This window comes from Rhinopithecus bieti, unplaced genomic scaffold (genome assembly GCF_001698545.2).
Source record: "Rhinopithecus bieti isolate Rb0 unplaced genomic scaffold, ASM169854v2 scaffold_7438, whole genome shotgun sequence".
Classification (NCBI taxonomy): domain Eukaryota; kingdom Metazoa; phylum Chordata; class Mammalia; order Primates; family Cercopithecidae; genus Rhinopithecus; species Rhinopithecus bieti.
The window spans coordinates 2,816,487-2,834,214 of NW_016805589.1; the positions used below are offsets into that span (position 1 = coordinate 2,816,487).

Here is a 17,728-nt window from a genome sequence, read left to right on the forward strand (position 1 = left end):
TTCTTAGCTCTGAAAACTTATAAATCATCTTTTGGGGAGAAAGAACAAATATCCAAGAAAACAGTTTGCTTTTAGTACAATCCTAAAAAACTTAAAGTTCTTAAGCAGGCTGCTGTCACAAAGAAATTCTAAGAACTTCAGCACTAACAGAATGGTTACAAAATGAATATCCTATTTTTGACACCGCTACATGTGTCTTCATCATTTCAAAGATTAGGATCCATTTTAGTCTAGCATTTTTTGAACAGTAAACATGACTAAATTTAGAAAATAGTAGTAACAAAATTCATTTAGTTTTTAAAAGTACTATCAGTAATCGCAGAGGTTTTTTTCAGGTTGTGAGGAATAAAAGTCAAAAATATATGAATTTTATATTGTAGCTATAACTCAAACTATTTTATAAGCATAAATAATTTTAGTATACTTGAGTTGCTCTTGCTATACTGATAATCAGATACTTAATTCCCTGATACACTAAGGGAAATGTGTATGAATGGGAAATTAACCTGTTTGGGAGACTGTTGTAGGAATTCACATTATATTTACATTATACATGCTATTGCCAAGTTCCCTTCAAGTCCAACTCAAAAGCAGACCTACCTTACTTAAACATAAAATAAACACTCATTTTAAAAATCAGGCGTAGAGGTGAGTAGTCTCTATTACTTCTTTACTATGCCAAGAAGGGGGAATATATAAACTGTTAGCATCAAGTTCCTTAATAACTTAAAGAAAACACAAATCAGAACTTAACCACTAAGCATCATCCGTTTCAGAATAGTCACCCTGGCAAGCTATTCACTTATTCCAGGCATATCCAAAACAGAATTAAACATTTTCTATAGAATTATCTATGTGGGCTTTTTAAAATACCCTCAAAGAAAATACATGTTATCATTCAAGAAAGTATTAAATTTCTAAATATCTGGAAATACTCAAATGATTTGAAGTCACACAAATAAGGGTTAGGAATAAATACATTTTCTTTGAGCAAGAACAGTTAGGTGTTACTATAGTGCAATGAGTCCAGTTTTCTTTTATGGCTTACAAGGTGGTTCTGAAGGCAGTTTCAAAGAGGAGCAATATACATAGCCTCCCAAGGTGGAAATTTAGAATATTTATTTTGGGTATTCTGTTTAAAGAAAAAAAAAATCAATCTACTTTATACACTTTATCCTTAATAAACCCAGCTGAATTCCAGATGACAAATTTCACATAATGTTCTAATTAAATTTTTTTTTTAAGTTTCCATCTAAGAAAGCTGCCTACAAACTTAGGTTCTACATCGGTATGTTTACCAATTTAAACTGCCGTTTAATAATTCTATGCTTGCCTCTGCTTTTATAACTTCAGTTTAATACATTCAATTTATTTAACTGAAGTTTTTTTCAACCACTTGATCAATAAAGAAAAAAAGTAAGTGCAGTCAAGTTTCACAATTCTCCCAAATTTATGCAGTTAGGATAAATTTTGGTATTCAACATACTCAAGAGCTTTTTCAGACAGCTTCAATAAATGTAATAAATGTAAAAAAATTTTAAATCTTACTTCATTCCCATTTTCAGGCAAATTAAGGTTTCTAATGACAAAGAATCTTTGCATACTTGATTACACAAAACATCAGAACAGGAAATACCAGAAAGAGAATACTCTAGCATTTATTAATAAAATATAACAATGTGGGTGGAGTTATCACTATGGCTATTATTTAGATGGCATACTTCATATCCCTCAACAAAATCCACTGAACACTTCATTGAAGGCACTTTCAAAAAAATAAAACTGAAAAAAAAAAATCATTGTAAAGATACTACCTTGGCATTTGAAGGCTTTAAAATACAGTAGTCTTCATGAAACTGCAATTCATGACCCTTCCGGGATTGCATGTAGCAGACCCTAAAAGATTCTTGATTATAGGAAATACCTACACCACAGTCACAGATGTCATAATGTACTTTAGCCAATGAGAGTCATACTGGTTTAAGCTAAGTGAACTTGGCAGAGCTTTAAAAATTCCACCTTGCATTTTTATAATGCTTTTAATTTTCAAAGTAAACATACATGCACAAATCCTGTCAGGTAAAAACACCGTATTTTAAAGAAACTGAAACTGTGACAAAAAGCAGTAAGTGACTTTACAAATATATGCAGGAGAGTAAGGGTCTGATCCCTTATATTTTATTTAAAGATTCGCTGTTGACAAAAATTATTAAAGATACATGAGGAACTAACATACCCAATATTAAATATTTCCCTTCAGGTAAGTATTAAGGTTTCCTGGCTATTCTTTTCTCTTTTTCTCTTAAAATGCCTCTAGTTTTCACATTTGTAAAATTAAGGTAAATAACTGCTGCCTTCTGTGCTACATGGATATTGACAGAATCAAGACTTAATACGGTAACTAGAATAAAAACTTTCACAGAGTTGAGATTTAAACGAAATGAATGCATGCAAAGTGCTTAGCATAGTGCTATCACATAATTGGTGCTTAATCATTATTAGGGAAAAATAGGTTAACAAAATGTATAAGGAAGAATATAGACACTGTATATTTTAAAAATCTAAATGAGTCAAAAGTAACTCTTACAAAGTATGTGGCTAGTCTGTATTATGTCAATCAACTATTTGTTTCAAATGTCTAGAAGAGACCCAGATAATTAAAGAAGCCTACCGGGCAACTTAGATAACTAAGAATTGAGATATTCAAACTGGCAACACCGCTAATTAAATGTTCTGTGATCTTTACCTCAACACTTTCTATGGATCTCAATTTCTCATTCGAAAAAATTAGGGGGTAGGATTAGGGGAGCTCTCAAGTTCTTTTAAGTTCTAATCTAAAATAACTGTACCTAAGATAGAAAACAAGCTCTGAGAACCCAAGAGCCCCACCTCTCGGGTGCTAACAACAGCAATAGTTTATTTTTTATGTATCACCAACTACATTATTTTAAATCCTTATCTTATAAAAACCCCAAATCTGTATTCACATCTATTTGTCTTACACTTGATAATCTATAAAGAAAATGTCAAAGAACTAACTTTATAATACCATTCCCTACCCTAATTACTTCCCTCATCAAATTGATGCGTTAAAAGGATTTTGGAATTTTAGAAACACACACACAAGTTTTGAAAACAATTCATAGTTGTAAAGGAAGTATTTTTGACTCCAAAGTACCTAGTTTGAGGCCACAGACTGTCTCCCTTAGCATTAGAAACTAGGGCTTTGGACTTTTAGTTGAGTATTTTTCTTCTGTTTCTACTACTGAATAACTAAATCAAATTCTTTGGAAGGGACTTAAGGGTTAAAAAAATAAAAAAGGAAAATCTGAAATTTAAATAGTCTTAAAATTAAGGAAGCTCTTATCCTCAGTAATTACAAAAGAAAACATTAAAACAATAACAAAGTAAAAGTGTCCATAACAAACTGGTAGAGCTTTAGTGTTCAGCATGTGACAATCATAAGGTCATAAGTCACAGCATTGCCCCAACCAGCATGAAATAATAAATCATGTACTGAATTGTATCCTTTCACAATAGCTTTCAAAATCTGGCTATCAAATACACTTTCATAATAGCCACGGCTAAATATTATGGACAATTATGAAATCAACTAGAATAAAGGCTAATTTTATTGTAAAAGAAATAGTAAGTTAACACTTTTGCAACAAACTGTGTATCTTAAACACTGCATACTTATTGAACTCTCAAATTATTTTTTTACAAAAATAAAAATTCAAGGTAAGATAATGTGTAAACATTTACAACTAATCATATCATTAAACCTTTTCCCCTTATATATATTTTGGTGCCCTACAGTGTGAATGAAAACAGATTCTAAAACAACAGATAATTTCACTGAACTTGCTGCATTATAAACACTATTAATCTTGTTGAAACTTGCTAAAAAGAAACATTATTTTGAAGCACTCAAAATTAATACTTGGGTTACTCTGAAAAAGTATGTTTAAGCATGCAGCTCTATTGGGATGTAATTAATATTTAAATTATCCTAGGGATAAAATTAGGGGATAACACATTTTCATTCAAAATATTGAATTTAAGGAATGTATTGCAATATAGTTTAAGTGACTGTCTAGCACTTGCAGAACCCCATAATTTATTCTACATAAGTATTATGAAAAATTAATTTTCTCAATATTCCAGCAGAAAAAATACATAACCCATAGAAATATATTACCAAAGAAAAAGGTTGCTCTCCAGTCAGTTGACAATGGCTGTAAAAGGGCACTATGAAATATGAAATGATTATATCAACATTAAGACATCAGGTCGACTACATTCAAGTCATTAGATTTTCATTTATTAAACAGCAGCTTAAATGAAAATGGGACAAATATGAACTTAATCTTACCTAAAATAATCTAAAAGTAAAATGTGCATTTTATCCTTTTTCGGTAATAATGCAAAGTAAGAAACAACATAACTCAACAATTAGTATTATATAGCCATGATTAGTTTTAGATTTCTACCTCAAATAAAAGAAGCTAAATTGTAATCCTGATTAATGCATTTCCTTGTGCCTAAATATAGCCCTAAATTTTTCTCTTCTTAAACCTCTAATTCATGACAGTTGATCCAAACTGTTAGTTTTCAGAACTGATCTTGATATTCCTAAACTTATCCATAGCACTGCACATCTCTGTTGCTCCTCCCTCTTCACCTTCCACTACCAATTAATTCATGAACTCCACTGGAAATTCTGTATTTAGAGACATTTACAACGGTACTGAGGAATAAAGAAAGCAACCTGTCAAAATTAGGTGTTTGGGGGTTAAAATCACTGTCTCCAACTAATTTTGAACTGTGATAAAATTCTATTTCTTTCTTAATATGTAAAATGAACAAAGATCACCATCACAAGTCACACCCTAATCTAGTTTAGCATAGAAATGATCACACATAATCCAAAGGGGAAGGGAACGCTTAGTAGATCTTTTCTTTTTTAATTCCTAATAGGAATATTTTATTATTTGAAAAATACAAAACCCAAGTATTAATAGAATATGCCAGAAGAAAATAAGAGCAGTTGGCTCCCTGAAGCTGCAGAAATAAGGAGAGCATGGGCTTTTAAAAATTCTCTGTAAAGGTCAATAAATAATTGATTTTTTTTGTAGTTATAGCTTAATGCAACAAAATATTTCTTGAACACTCTTTATTTAATAGGAATCACCAATGTGTATTTTTCATGACTCAGAAATATGAAAACAAGTGCCTATTAATCTGGCAAATACCTGTAAATACTGCATTACACAATTACTCTTGATGAAAATATTACCAGGATGTCCTCAGAAGGGTAAATGCGATTCAGCACAAATCTATTTTGCTTATTTAATTTGCCCACATAAGTAGTAGCACATAATGAGAACTCACTGCTAATTAAAATTAGGTATAATCATTAAAGTAAAAAAGAATGTGCTTTAAGAACTATGCCTCAGACCTAGTCTAAACTTAATGTAAATTAAGATTTCCTGGTCTGTTTCAAGCACCTGTAGGCCAGAGTGGACTAAGATTTATGTAACTAACCAATTAATGCAGATGTTCTGACTTTCACATTAGGCAGTCACATTGAAGTAAACCCTTTTGATCCAATCTTTCCTTCACTAAATCTCAAAAGGCCCCTAAAGTGATCTCTACCCACATATTCATTTCACTATTAATATAATTTGCATTTAACCTACATTTACGCAAGGTATATTTCAGAATAATTCTTTCATAAAATGTATAAACATTAAATAAACAGCAAAAGTGGTCAGACTAAAATATATGTAACACAAATAGACAAAACCAAAATAGCATATGAATTATGTTACCAATTATAAAAATATAAGGGGAACAGCCATAGAAACATCACAAGTATTTTCAATAAAATCTGACCACATGCTAGTCACATATTTCTGTATTAGTCATTCCACACTAAAATGACACACCTGAATACACAGCGTGTTTTAAAAGCTTTTCTTTTACTAATCATATAGTCATAACAAGTTATAGATTTAAAAAATAAGATTCTCATCATAAGGCTAAAAATAAATATTTAAAAGGAAATCTCCTTTAACATTCAGAAATCACTTTACATAAATGAATACCAGAAATATTAAGCTTAAAAAACACTGAAATACCCATTGCCAGAATCTTTAGAAGGAAAAGAAAAAAGGTAGGAAGTAAAGCAAGTATCCATGGGGAGGGGTAAATCATACTCAAATCTCTTCTCTTTATATTTCCTCTTTTTCTGAGAAAGCATTCAACACGATGTTAGCAGAATTTGCTTCACTCATTCTGTATCTGTATAGGTCTTCAATTTCATTACTTTTATGAAATTAGATACAGATGCGATTGAGACATTAAAATCTACATAAATTTTAGTAGCTTCATTAAGTGCCAATCATCAGAGCCCTAGACTCTGCCGAAGACTGAATTTACAAGTTCATCCAACATCATTCATTCTCTCCAATAATCCCTCCGTTCAGGATACGAACAATTTTTTAACACTAAAATTTCAACATAATCCCAATAAAAGCTCTAATACCACCTAAAACCATTTCTTTTCTCTACCTCTGCCATTAATGCTTAAATGAAACAAGGCTGAAAATCAAATAATGCAGAAATGTGCCTTCGTCAGTAAGTTTATGCTAAACGTACTGAATTTCAGTATTTTTAAAAGCATATTAAGTTAGAATGGCTAGTTTGTTTTACTTACAGAACAGATTTTGAGAATCAATAAGGTTTCTCTTGTTTTACTATAAATGAACTTAAAAAGAAAATGCTTTACTAAACTCAATCATAATATTCATAATTTTACAATTTTATGTGATAATTCAATGATAATTCAATGTTTGTGGTGGAAGGAAGGAATTGCGCTGCTTCCCACCCCCAGAGAATAAAGTGAGGATTTTTTTTTTTAAGCATTCTGATAAAAACAATTTTAGGTGGGCATTTTAGAAAAGATCAAATTTGCAATTTCTAATTTTTTTAATTTAAAAGGAAGTTCAAGTTATTAGTGGCATTTAATATTTTTCTATGTAAAGTCAGAAGGTCAGTATTCAATCAAGTTGTGGTCTCAATGTGTTGATTATTTGCTGACCACTCAGGGCCGCTAGTCATAGTAAATGTTTGGGTAGAGTCATGTAACATATAGAGAAGAAAAAGCAACTAATTTTAGCTATATCAGGGCTGTTGTTTGGAAACAATAGACTAATTCAATGATGGTTTAAAAGAAACACTGTTTCAATTTATTTGGATGAAGCTTTGTTTTGGGTAATCATAGTTCCCAGTGCTAAGTCAATGCCATAAGGTATAAAATCTTCAAATATTAACAAAATACCCTGTATAAAGTATTATACCTTCTTGTTAGGACACAGACTACTGATTATATTTCCCAATCACAGACTGGCATAAAAATAATCATTTCATTCGATATTAAAGAACTTCTAAAGAGCAGCATCATCATTGCCTTGCCTACTACCTCCATAAGGTTATGGGGCCCAAATTAAAAATACATGAAGATGCTTTATGTCATAAAGTACTATAAAAGTTAAAGCATTAAAATCACCTTCAGTGATTTAAGAGTAACTATGTTCACCTACTTATATTCTATATCCCAGATTTTATAGGGTTTAAAAGTTCATAGCAAATGGAAAGTAAGTTTTGTCCCATGCCTTTTCTTTATAGTAACGAAAATGAAAACCATGCATGATGATTATCAGGACAAAATCCATTACTAATCCCCAAGAGTTTCCTAAGATGTTTTATTTTTCTTTGTATAATTACGTTTTATAAATCAATTTAAGAGTTTCCTACAGATAGCTTAGTCAAATCAACCATACTTAACTCTTTTAAGAAAACCAAGTATGTGAATTCTATTGCCAAAAATTTGCAATTGAAAATTTTAAAACACAGCATGTCTTTTAGCATTTAAAACACAACAGTTTATGCAGTAAGAAACATCTTAAATCTCCTTACTGAAAACATTTTAAACCTTCAACTCAGGTTGAAGTAGTGTTCTTCTAAATAAAAGATAATTATTTAAACAATAGATTAGGAAGCAGTTCGCATTAATCGTAAGAACCAAGGGTTTTTTTTTTGTTTGTTTGTTTTTTTGACACCTAAGCCTTTTAGAAGAACAGAACATACCCTAAATCTAAGTCTAAATTATTTCCCTAACAAGAACTTCCTACGTGAAGAGGAAAGAAAGAGATCCCCAGGGTTACGGATAGCTTTCATAGAAAAGTATTTTCAAAATCTGAATAACAAGTTAATGGGAACGATGAATATCATTAACATTTCAGAAAAAACTTCAATGGTTACATACAAATAAATCATTCTATCTACTATGTCTTCTTTTTTAAAAAAACTGCTGATTAATCAATCTTGTGTCACTACAATCCACATTTTTGTATTTTCCGTCACACCTAAAATGGATATAAAACCTAGCATTTATCTGAATTGGGAATGAGGTTACAAGGTAGAGAAATTAACCCCTACCAACACATATGTCTACCTTTAGAACTTTTTTCTGATAATTCCATTTTCTGACCTTTTTGGGTCAGACAGAAATATCAGTATGCTTATAAATGAGTATAAAAAAAGAGAAAAATCAAATGATAGCTGAAAATTGAAGCTTAACAATTTTGGCCATCAGTTATCTACTTGAGAACAGGAACATTTGAAAGTAAAATTTTGTTTTGCACCATGTTGGCACAAATTCCTCTATTAAAGAGATTGATCGGCAGACATAACTTGTCTACTTTAGGGCAAGAACCCTGTGAGCAAGACCTGTGTCTAATACTATGATCTGGTACACTGTTCACTGCATTGCTTTAGCAATTTCAAAACTCAAATCCTTTAACAGAAGATTCAGTTTGAAGAACAGGGCTCTTTGTTGGTACTTCTGCTTTTAACCCGTTAATCTCAAGCTAACACTTAACAAATTTACAAATAAGGCAGCACAACTTTTGACTATGTAAGTAAGGGTATCATTTATTGTAATATAAGAACATATTCTAAAACAGCTGAATGAACATGCACAACAAAATATGGTATTGAGACACTATACTCTCCTGAATTTATATAATTTTTCCTTATCTGTTAATGAGCAATATTATTTTTAAAATGTTAAATAAAATCCTCACCATTGGCCAATGGGATACTGAATACCAGTATTTAAGGAAAAAAACTGAAATGGTGACGTACAGATGTTACTTAGGTTGTCTACCCTTTCTACTTTCAAAAGGCCACTTAAACTTATTCATATAAAAAAGCACACGAATCTTCAGAGGACACATACAAATCAATGAAGATTTACATCTATTAATCTATCTTAAATGTACCATTCTTAAGAAACAGAAAAACACTGATCTTACCTTGAATAGCCATTAGAAAAAACCGTTCGACCAGGGAAGTTCAGAGTCCCCAAGGAAGTCAAGTTGTCATCTCCAGAACCTTGGCACCTATTCCAATTTTCAGAACCAACAGGAATTGGTGGAATGACATTAAAAATAGGCTTCTGATCCTGCTGTTGAGAAAGGGATGCTGTATTCATGTCATAGTGGTACATCTGTCCTCCAGAGGTACTCACGCCATGAACAGAAATGGCAGACATTTTATTACCAATTATATTTGCTCCAGGAAAGCTTGCCTGACAGTAAACTGTGCCCAGTTTCTCTTGCTTAATTACCCCAGGGGTGCAGAGTTCGATGAAATCTTCTTTTTCTGTTTTCACTTGGGGCAGTGTTGCATTATTGGGGCTTGACAAAACCAGATCTCCATTATCCTTAATTTTGGGTTTAGTGTCCGGTAAAATGAGAGGCTTGCAGTCCTCATTCGAATTTCCTTCCAAAAGGAATGAATCGTCTTCTCCCGCCAGAGGAGAAAGCAAACAGTTTTCATCTATCAACAGGTCTGATCTCCAAGGACTCTCATTCGTCTCTTTACCTGGGGACTCAGAAGAAAACTCCAAATCCTGCAAAATGTCAAAGGTGCTTTGGTCTGCGGTATACAATTTCACATTGCCGCCGTTGGTGCCAGTATGGCCCTTCAAATTTTGCTGTTCTGAAGATACATCAGAGTGAGTTTTTGGAAACTCCTTCTTTGTGGGGGCAGCAGACACAGCAGAGGATGCTGAACTCTTGGGGTTCTCTGGAACACTGGTCGACCTATTGAGGTTTGCAATGCTTTCTTCCAAAAGCTTTAAGTCTGTTTCCCCCGAGGAAAGGCTGATTTGGCCCTGCTGTGGGAATCCCAGGTCATTTCCCATCACTTTTGTTTCTGTCTCTCCCATATACAGTCCCATTGAGAGTGAAACTGCTTTGGAGAGATCTGGCTGCTGCGCATTGCTTACTGAGCCTTTTGGAAAATCAACCAAAAGTCTTCGCTGCTTGGAGTCGGACTGAGAAGCGACAGCCAGTGAGGGTGAAGATGCAGAAACCTTCACAGTAGCTCCTCCCCTTAGGGTTTTATAGAAGTCCATCACATTTCCCCTCTCCTGAGCAAGCACACTGCCGGGGTTTTCTTCTCTACTAGGAGTTAATGATTCTTTGGAGTCCATCAGTGAATATCAACTACAAAACAAAAAACAAAAACGGGGGAAAACATCATAAACTCTAAAGTCACATTATCTTCCTGATCTGATTAGTAAGAGACAGCTTGTTAAATGAACCTTTTAGTTAACTCCGAATCAAATTCTTTGTTACCAAAAGAGTAATTTCTATCTTTCAGAATAAAAAGCCATGTCTCCTGCTCCCATTCAGCGTGCCACATTTAAAAGTACAATGCAGTCCATTTGCACAGCTGAGGGCAAAATTGTATCGAACGAAGCTTGGCTATTCATCCTGCCACTCACTGAACGTGTAGCTTTGTTAATCACAAACATTATAATTCATTACATCTGATTATTCTAAAGGTTCAAGTTGATGTCAAAGTATTTAATTTCAAAAAAAAAAAAAGGAAGTGTGATCATTAAAATTCCTACCTCTTTTCAATCAAAGCTGTTTGCTTTTCTGAGAACCAATACATATAACATTTGATAAATACTATGCTAGAATTCTCAATCCCTAATTACTTCCAAATTTCCCTCCTACCAGCTACTCACACATCCAAACCTTTAAGTACAACCAACTGGTGAACCATGCACATTTTCTTTGAAAAATAAACGATGCTGATCTGCTTATCTTCCGACAGGCTGGGAAAAGGCTTTTTAACCCATACTTCTGACTGCATGTGCCTACCTCCAAATTTTGAATATATGAAATGAGATACACATTATATAGGTCAACTAAAATTTAGATTTTAAAGAGCAGAAGACAAGGTGTAGTAGCTTCTCACTACATTGTTAAATAACTTATAGTTGACCCTTATCATAACTCACAAAACCATGTAGATTAAGCTACACTTGTTTACATTGCTTGAGATCCTCAATATGAAATGCTATTACATCTCCAAGTTCTTTCCTTTCCAAACAAATATCGAAATATCGAAAAATGGAAAAACATGGAATCGTAAAATCACATTCATACAAATTCAGGTACAACGGTATCCAGTATAAATGTTCAAAATAATTTTCTCTGCCTTCACCTGTCAAACCTTCACCTATCCCAATTCTCAACCTATTCTCAAGAGAATAAGACTGTTAGGATATCGTTAATCAGGGTGTTTTAAGAGATGGACTAAGACTGAGAAGCACATTTGGGACAGTATAGTCAAATCCCGCCCAATAAAAGCAAACTTTTCCTACACGATGACGTTAGGCAACATAAATGTCACTGGCCCTCACTGAAAAGTGAATATGAAGGTAGAGAGAGGGGTGTGGACTTGCCACTACAAATCTTGAGGGTAAACTGCTTATCTCCCCACCCTCTGCCCTGTTTATCTGAGGTGATAACGATCTCTAAACACGAGGTATCAAATGGAGCCCAATGAATTTCCATACCGTTTTCTGACAGCTGCCTTCAAACCCGAAACCAAAACAATACTTCCTAAAACGAAAACGCTCCCTCAAGCGACATTATCCCCCAGTTTAAGTTGCAAATAACCCAGCCACGTTAATCGGCCCTAATGAACCGTGCCAGAGTGTCTTAAGTGGTATTACAAGGTTGCAATTATCAAGTCTGCAACCCCAAACGTCACACTAGCACTTGTCAAAAATCGCAACAGAAAACTATTACGGTTACAGGGAGTCTTTTTCTAAAAGGGGCCACTTAGAAACCTCAGGCGCGAATTGACAACAAACGCTAAAGAGCTAGCCCTTGGGGGGCGGGGGGGGGAGAAAAAAAGTGCGAGGTTAAAAGAGAAATATGTCCAGACCTGTTGAGTTCTCTCTCCGACACGCCCACTTCCACCAGATAACGCCAGCCCCTGCCGGAGTCTCCAAGTTGCAAGCTGTGAGCCCCCCGCGTGTGTACTCTCACACGCCCTGCACGCCCTCCCCAAGCCAGGCGCGACGGGGCCTCCCCAGAGCCCGGGCTCGCGCTCGGGCGCGCCGGGGTGGAGTGCAAATATTCGAGCGAGTAGAATCCAGACGCGGTTTAGCGTTCACCACGAAAACGGGTGTCGGGCGGCCCCTTGGAGGGAAAGGGGACATTCGGGGGGAGAAAAGAGGCCAGAGTTCCCGTCGGGGAATGAGAGGCTCGAAACCACCGGCAGTTCGACAAGGCTCCGCTCGACGTCCGAGCTCAGGTTCCTCCCCTCGGCCTGGGCAGGGGACGCCGGCAGAGGGAGAGGAAGAAGCCAGCGCTGTCACCCGCGCGCTGCCCTTTCGTCACCGTCGCCCGGCCCTCGCCAGCCCCCCACCCCCACTCCCCGAGGCTAATAAAAGTTTGTAGGCTCCCGCGGCGGCCCCCCGAGTCGTCTCCGGTCCCAGCGGCACCTCGTCGGAGTGAGCGCGCCCCGGCCCCCTCCCCTCCCCGCTTCTTACCTCTGACAGAGGAGCCGCTCGCCCGCCACCGTCCGCAGCTCCTGCCGCAGCAGAGATAAACAACTTAGCGTGTGAACGCAGAAGGAGCAGGAGGGAAATATTTTTGTCTAAAAAAAAGGAAGTAAACAGCCGCCCCTTTCTCCATGGGTGGGGGGAGAGCCCCTATTTAAGAAAGTCTCCCATCGCCCAGCTGACAAGACAGCCCTCCGCCCCGCGCCGGGCTCCGCGGGTCCGGGCTTCCGGGCGCGCGTGCCCCGTCCCGGCGCCCAGCTGCTTCGGCCGCTCCGGCTGCGGCGTCTCCTTCCACCCACTGAATCCGTCCCCGACGGGCCGGCGGTGACTCGGGCTCCCGTCACAGACACGAGCTCGCAAAATGGAGGAGGCGGCGGCGGAGGGAAGGGAGCGCGGACACGCGAAAGGGCCGCCCGGCCTGGGCGAGCGAGCGGGACCGAGCGGGGAGCGGGTGGAGGCGGCGCCACGGCGCGCACACACTCGCACACACGCGCTCCCACTCCACCCCCGGCCGCTCCCCGCCCGAGGGGCCGCGCGCGCGGCCGGCCGCGGGAACGATCAACCTGTTGGCACCTACACATACGGACAGCAACCACAATACAAAAAACCTCACGCACCTCGGCATGGCCCCGCCACCCCGCGCCCCGACGGCGCCTGCACGCCCGCGGCCCCGGCGTGGCAGCCCAGCTGGGCGCGCTGCGCTTCGTCCCCGCCCCAACTCCCCAGGAAAAAGACAGGGCGGCGGCGGCGGGGGCCGACCTGGTCTCTCTGGGGCGGCGTTAGGAGGGCCACCGAGTTTCTCCAGTTTCTCTTCTCACTACCTCCTTCCCGCCCCCGCCCAGCTCCGCAGCTCCGGACCCACTCGGGAGCTCGCTCTGCCCCTCGGCGGCAAGCGCCGCCAGTGCCCCTGCGGGTGATAGCGGGCGGGCCAGAGGAGTCGAGGCGCCGCCCGCGGCAGCGCTGCGCGAGTGACCCGCGCCGCCGCCCCCGGGCCGAGTTGCGTGAAGTGTGTCACTTCGGTAGGGACTACGGGGTTGCACGGAAACGGTGTCGCAGCGTCTCCGCCGCGCTCGGGGCCGGGCGGCCAGACACGCCCTCTGAGGAGGCTTCAGGGAGGGGACTGGAGAGCGGGGGTCGGTGCATACGTACTTTGGGCCCGGGGGGAGTCGCGTGCCGGCAGGTCCCCCACCACCGCATCGTCTGGGCGGCCGGGTCTTCAGCTGCCGCCGCCGTGCTCTCGCACTGGGAGAGAAGTTGCAAAGCAGAACCCACCCCTCCCCGCGCCCCGACCGTCCCCACCCTCTTCCCCGAGTCTGTGAGGCGGCGGCGGCGGCGGCAGAAGGAGGCGCCGCCTGCCAAGTTCAACCCCCACCTCTCCCGCCCATTGCGCTCACACTCGAAGCAAGTTGCACGCCAAACGCAAAACCTCCAGCGAGCTGGATTTCTTTGCACATTTATTATTGTGATTAAGGAAAGCAGGGGTGGCAGTCCTAAAAGCAAGTTGCAGGCGAAATAGTAACTTGCTGGCGAAGTATGCCCCCCCTCCCCAAACTCCTGACCTCTCCTTCCACCCCGGCCAGGGCCCGAGTCCAAATTCCCGGTGCAGGCCCCACCCCCCGAATCTTGACATTTGCTGCCCTCGACTCTATGCGTTGCTCACCCTATCACGTTCATGGGACCCCAGCCCCTACAAATAAAACAAAATACGGGCAGCTTTAAAATGCCAGCGTTCAACTCCCTACAGCTGTTCCTGTTACAAGCTTCCCCCTCAGTCCGAGGGGAAGGAAACACGTGGCCCGTCCTGAGAGAGGAGAGGGCCGTGGGGCGAGGGAAGCCCCCGCCCCAGCTCCCTTCCCTAGCTCGCCGCGTCGGGAAGGCTTGGGCGATGCTTGGACAGAGCCTCCTACCTTGTGCGGCACAGATTATTTTTGTGACTCGGGGAAAGGTTGTGCCGTGTGGCTTTAGGGTTTGGGGAGGTAACTTTTGCGCCCCCACAGGTGACATGGCTTGCCAGCTCCTGACAAGGGCGGGGGCTGCCGCAGCTCCACCTAATCCTGCTCGGGCGCTCGGCCACAGCCACTCTCTGTCCTCCCGCCGCGCTTGGACTGACGGCAGCCGCCTCTGCTCTGACATCTTGAAGACGATTGGGGAAGCGCGTCCCGGAAGCTGCCCGCCGCCATCTTGGTAGGGTACAGTGACGCCAGCCCGGCCCCGCGGCCACCATCTTGGCAAAGGTTCGCGATCGCGGGTAGCCTAAGCCGTTCTTCCTCGGTTCTGAAGGGTAAACGGTTCCCTGTGCGTTTTCTAGTGTGAAAGGAAAGAAATAGGCTTTCAGCAAGCCTCTTGTTCGGAGACTATCTACGGAGGCCGCCTCCAGAGGATTCTGGAGCCGCCATCTTGGCAAAGGAAGAGACACTCGCCACCTCGGAAAAGAAGAGGGAACCAACCCTATGCCAGCGTAGAACCCTCAGCCAGAGGAATTTTTATGAAGGGCGCTGAGCAACTCCATGTTAACAAAACCCCTTTCTGGACTCAGAAGGCAGACTCCGCTTCTCTTTCCCCTTGGCACAAGTCAACTAGAAGGAGGCCCTTGCTTCGGATGCTCTTCTGTGAGGCTCTGAGAGCGCTACTTGACCTAGTTACCCCTTTTTCCAGTTTCTGAGCCTCAAGCACTAGAATGAGATGTCTTTCTTTAATTTGGCCCCTAAACTACCAACAGTGTCATGGGGAACAAATCAAGACCCAACCCTACAATAATGTTTTACACGTTTTAAAAGTGAGTTAAATAGCCCGTGCTAATAATTATCCTTGTACATGTGCTTAAAATAACTAAATTCTATTTATATATACATATGTATATACATATGTATGTATATAATTAAGGGGAAAATACAGTTGTCTAATAGAACACATCTCCCTGTGCCATAAGCCTGTCTCACTGCTGAATCTCTGCTCTGAGAATCCACCTTATCGCTCATACATGCTCAAGTCCTTAGTGGTAGGTACTCTGCTTAAATAATTTATGATTTCACAAGAGTTCCCAATTATTCTCCCTCCATTTTTTTCTCTGCAGATCTTAATAGGGAAGAATACTCATATAGTTTTAAATATGCCATTGAAAACGCTTTTAATTGAGCAAAAAAATAAACTTTTCCTAATTTCTCTCTTCAGTGATCTAAATGTGCCTGTTAATTTTTTAATTTGATAGCAAAAAAATTCTCATTCTTTAGTCTTCCACATTCATTTGGAAGCATGCATAAACTATAAGTTAACCCCTCTTTTTCAGAGTAATACAAATAGTTATGATTTGTGGCTAACATTTATTGATCCCCACTCTTCTGCTGCCCACTTTTGGTGACAACCATTGAACGAGATAGGTATTGTTATTCGATTTTTCAATATGAGGACAACAGGCTTACAGAGGTTGATGCTTGTCTAAGTTCACATGGCTTCTATGCATTAAGAGGGGAATTAGACAATATTAAAGTGGTTTTCCTCACTGAGCTCAATCATTAACATGAAGTAGTATATCAATTCTGTGATAGACTTACAATAAGTGCTTACGGAATTTAATTCAAGAGATGAACTCCAGTGTACCAGAAAGGACATGAGATTTAGCATTATAATAATACAATTCTAACAGAAGTCAACATTTATTGTGCATCTGCTGTCTGACAGGCACTATTGAAAGTGTTTTACGCACAATATCCTAAGTCTTTAGGTATGGCATTTACTAATCTGTAACTCTGGGAACTTATAATTACTACAAAAAATAGGATGAATCCCTGTCTGAGTGGGAATGTATTTGATTGTCTTAGAAGCAGAGGTGGAAATGAAGGTGATGTATTCAAACTCCATCAAGGCAAGGACCTGATCTGTCTTGTCATAGCTTTATGTCCTACTCCTGAAACAGAGCCCACTACATAGTAGGCACCCAGCAGATACATTACAGGGTTATAATAACATCGACTCAACTAGTTAACTAGATGTAAAATCACTTTTACTGGGTTATTGTCGTGGCCAAATGGGTTATAAATAGTGTACGGATAATACTCAAGATCCTCATTTTTATTTCTCGTGTTTAGACATCCGAGTGCTCCCCCCATTTTTTAAAAAGTAAACTAGATTAGATTCGTGATTGTATTTTCTTATACTATTCTGCATACTTTGTTAGCACATTACAATGATAGTTCATTATTTGTGCCCCCATTTGTTATTTCTGTGTATCACCCACCAGAACATAAGCTCTGCAAAGGAAGGGACTGTGTCTGTTTGTTGACCCCTTTATCACTGGTGCATAGTTGGTGCTCAGTGGGTGTTGGTTAAATGAATGAATACTATATGGTCTTAGAGACTATGTCCTAAGGCCAACAAAACCTTAAGCCTAACTAATAACCAAACCACCTGATACATTGATATCAGAAACTGACATATTACCCAATGAGTTCTCCCATTCTCTTCATGTTTTATCATCTCCATTCCCACTAAAATAATCCAAGCTGTACTCTCAGATTACCCCTCCAAAACATCAACTAAATCATGCCGTGCTCCTTCTCAAGTATATACAATAACCCTTGATCCTAGTGCTACACAGATCCTAACTCCAGGTATGGTATTTAAGATCATCACCTTTACCTGCCCCTTTTGTAGAAAGTGAAGCCTTCTAGCGGATGTGATTGAACTGGAGTTTAATTTAAAAATTAAAGCAAGGAAATAGTTTTAAGAAAGATAACTTGCAAACTTTTAAACTTTTGAAACCTAAAACCTATGATTGAACATTTATTT

The 17,728-nt window shown here is 39.5% G+C and overlaps 1 protein-coding gene across 7 annotated transcripts in view; it reads right to left on the reverse strand.

Moving 5' to 3' along the window:
• Positions 1–14,303, reverse strand: part of NR3C1 (nuclear receptor subfamily 3 group C member 1) — a 125,864-nt gene extending 111,561 nt beyond the window's left edge. Inside the window, exons 1-3 of one of the 7 annotated variants that reach the window (XM_017872975.1) lie at positions 14,093–14,207; positions 12,932–12,972; positions 9,384–10,580 (exon numbers count right to left, since the gene is read on the reverse strand). In XM_017872975.1, the coding sequence (XP_017728464.1) occupies positions 9,384–10,567 (1,184 nt within the window). In that variant the 5' untranslated portion in view covers positions 10,568–10,580; positions 12,932–12,972; positions 14,093–14,207. Of the gene's footprint in view, positions 1–9,383; positions 10,581–12,321; positions 12,532–12,931; positions 13,503–13,702; positions 13,970–14,092 lie in introns of those variants that run through there. The other 6 variants (XM_017872974.1, XM_017872976.1, XM_017872980.1 and 3 more) reach the window with 6 other exon arrangements.
• Positions 14,304–17,728: the final 3,425 nt, after the last annotated feature.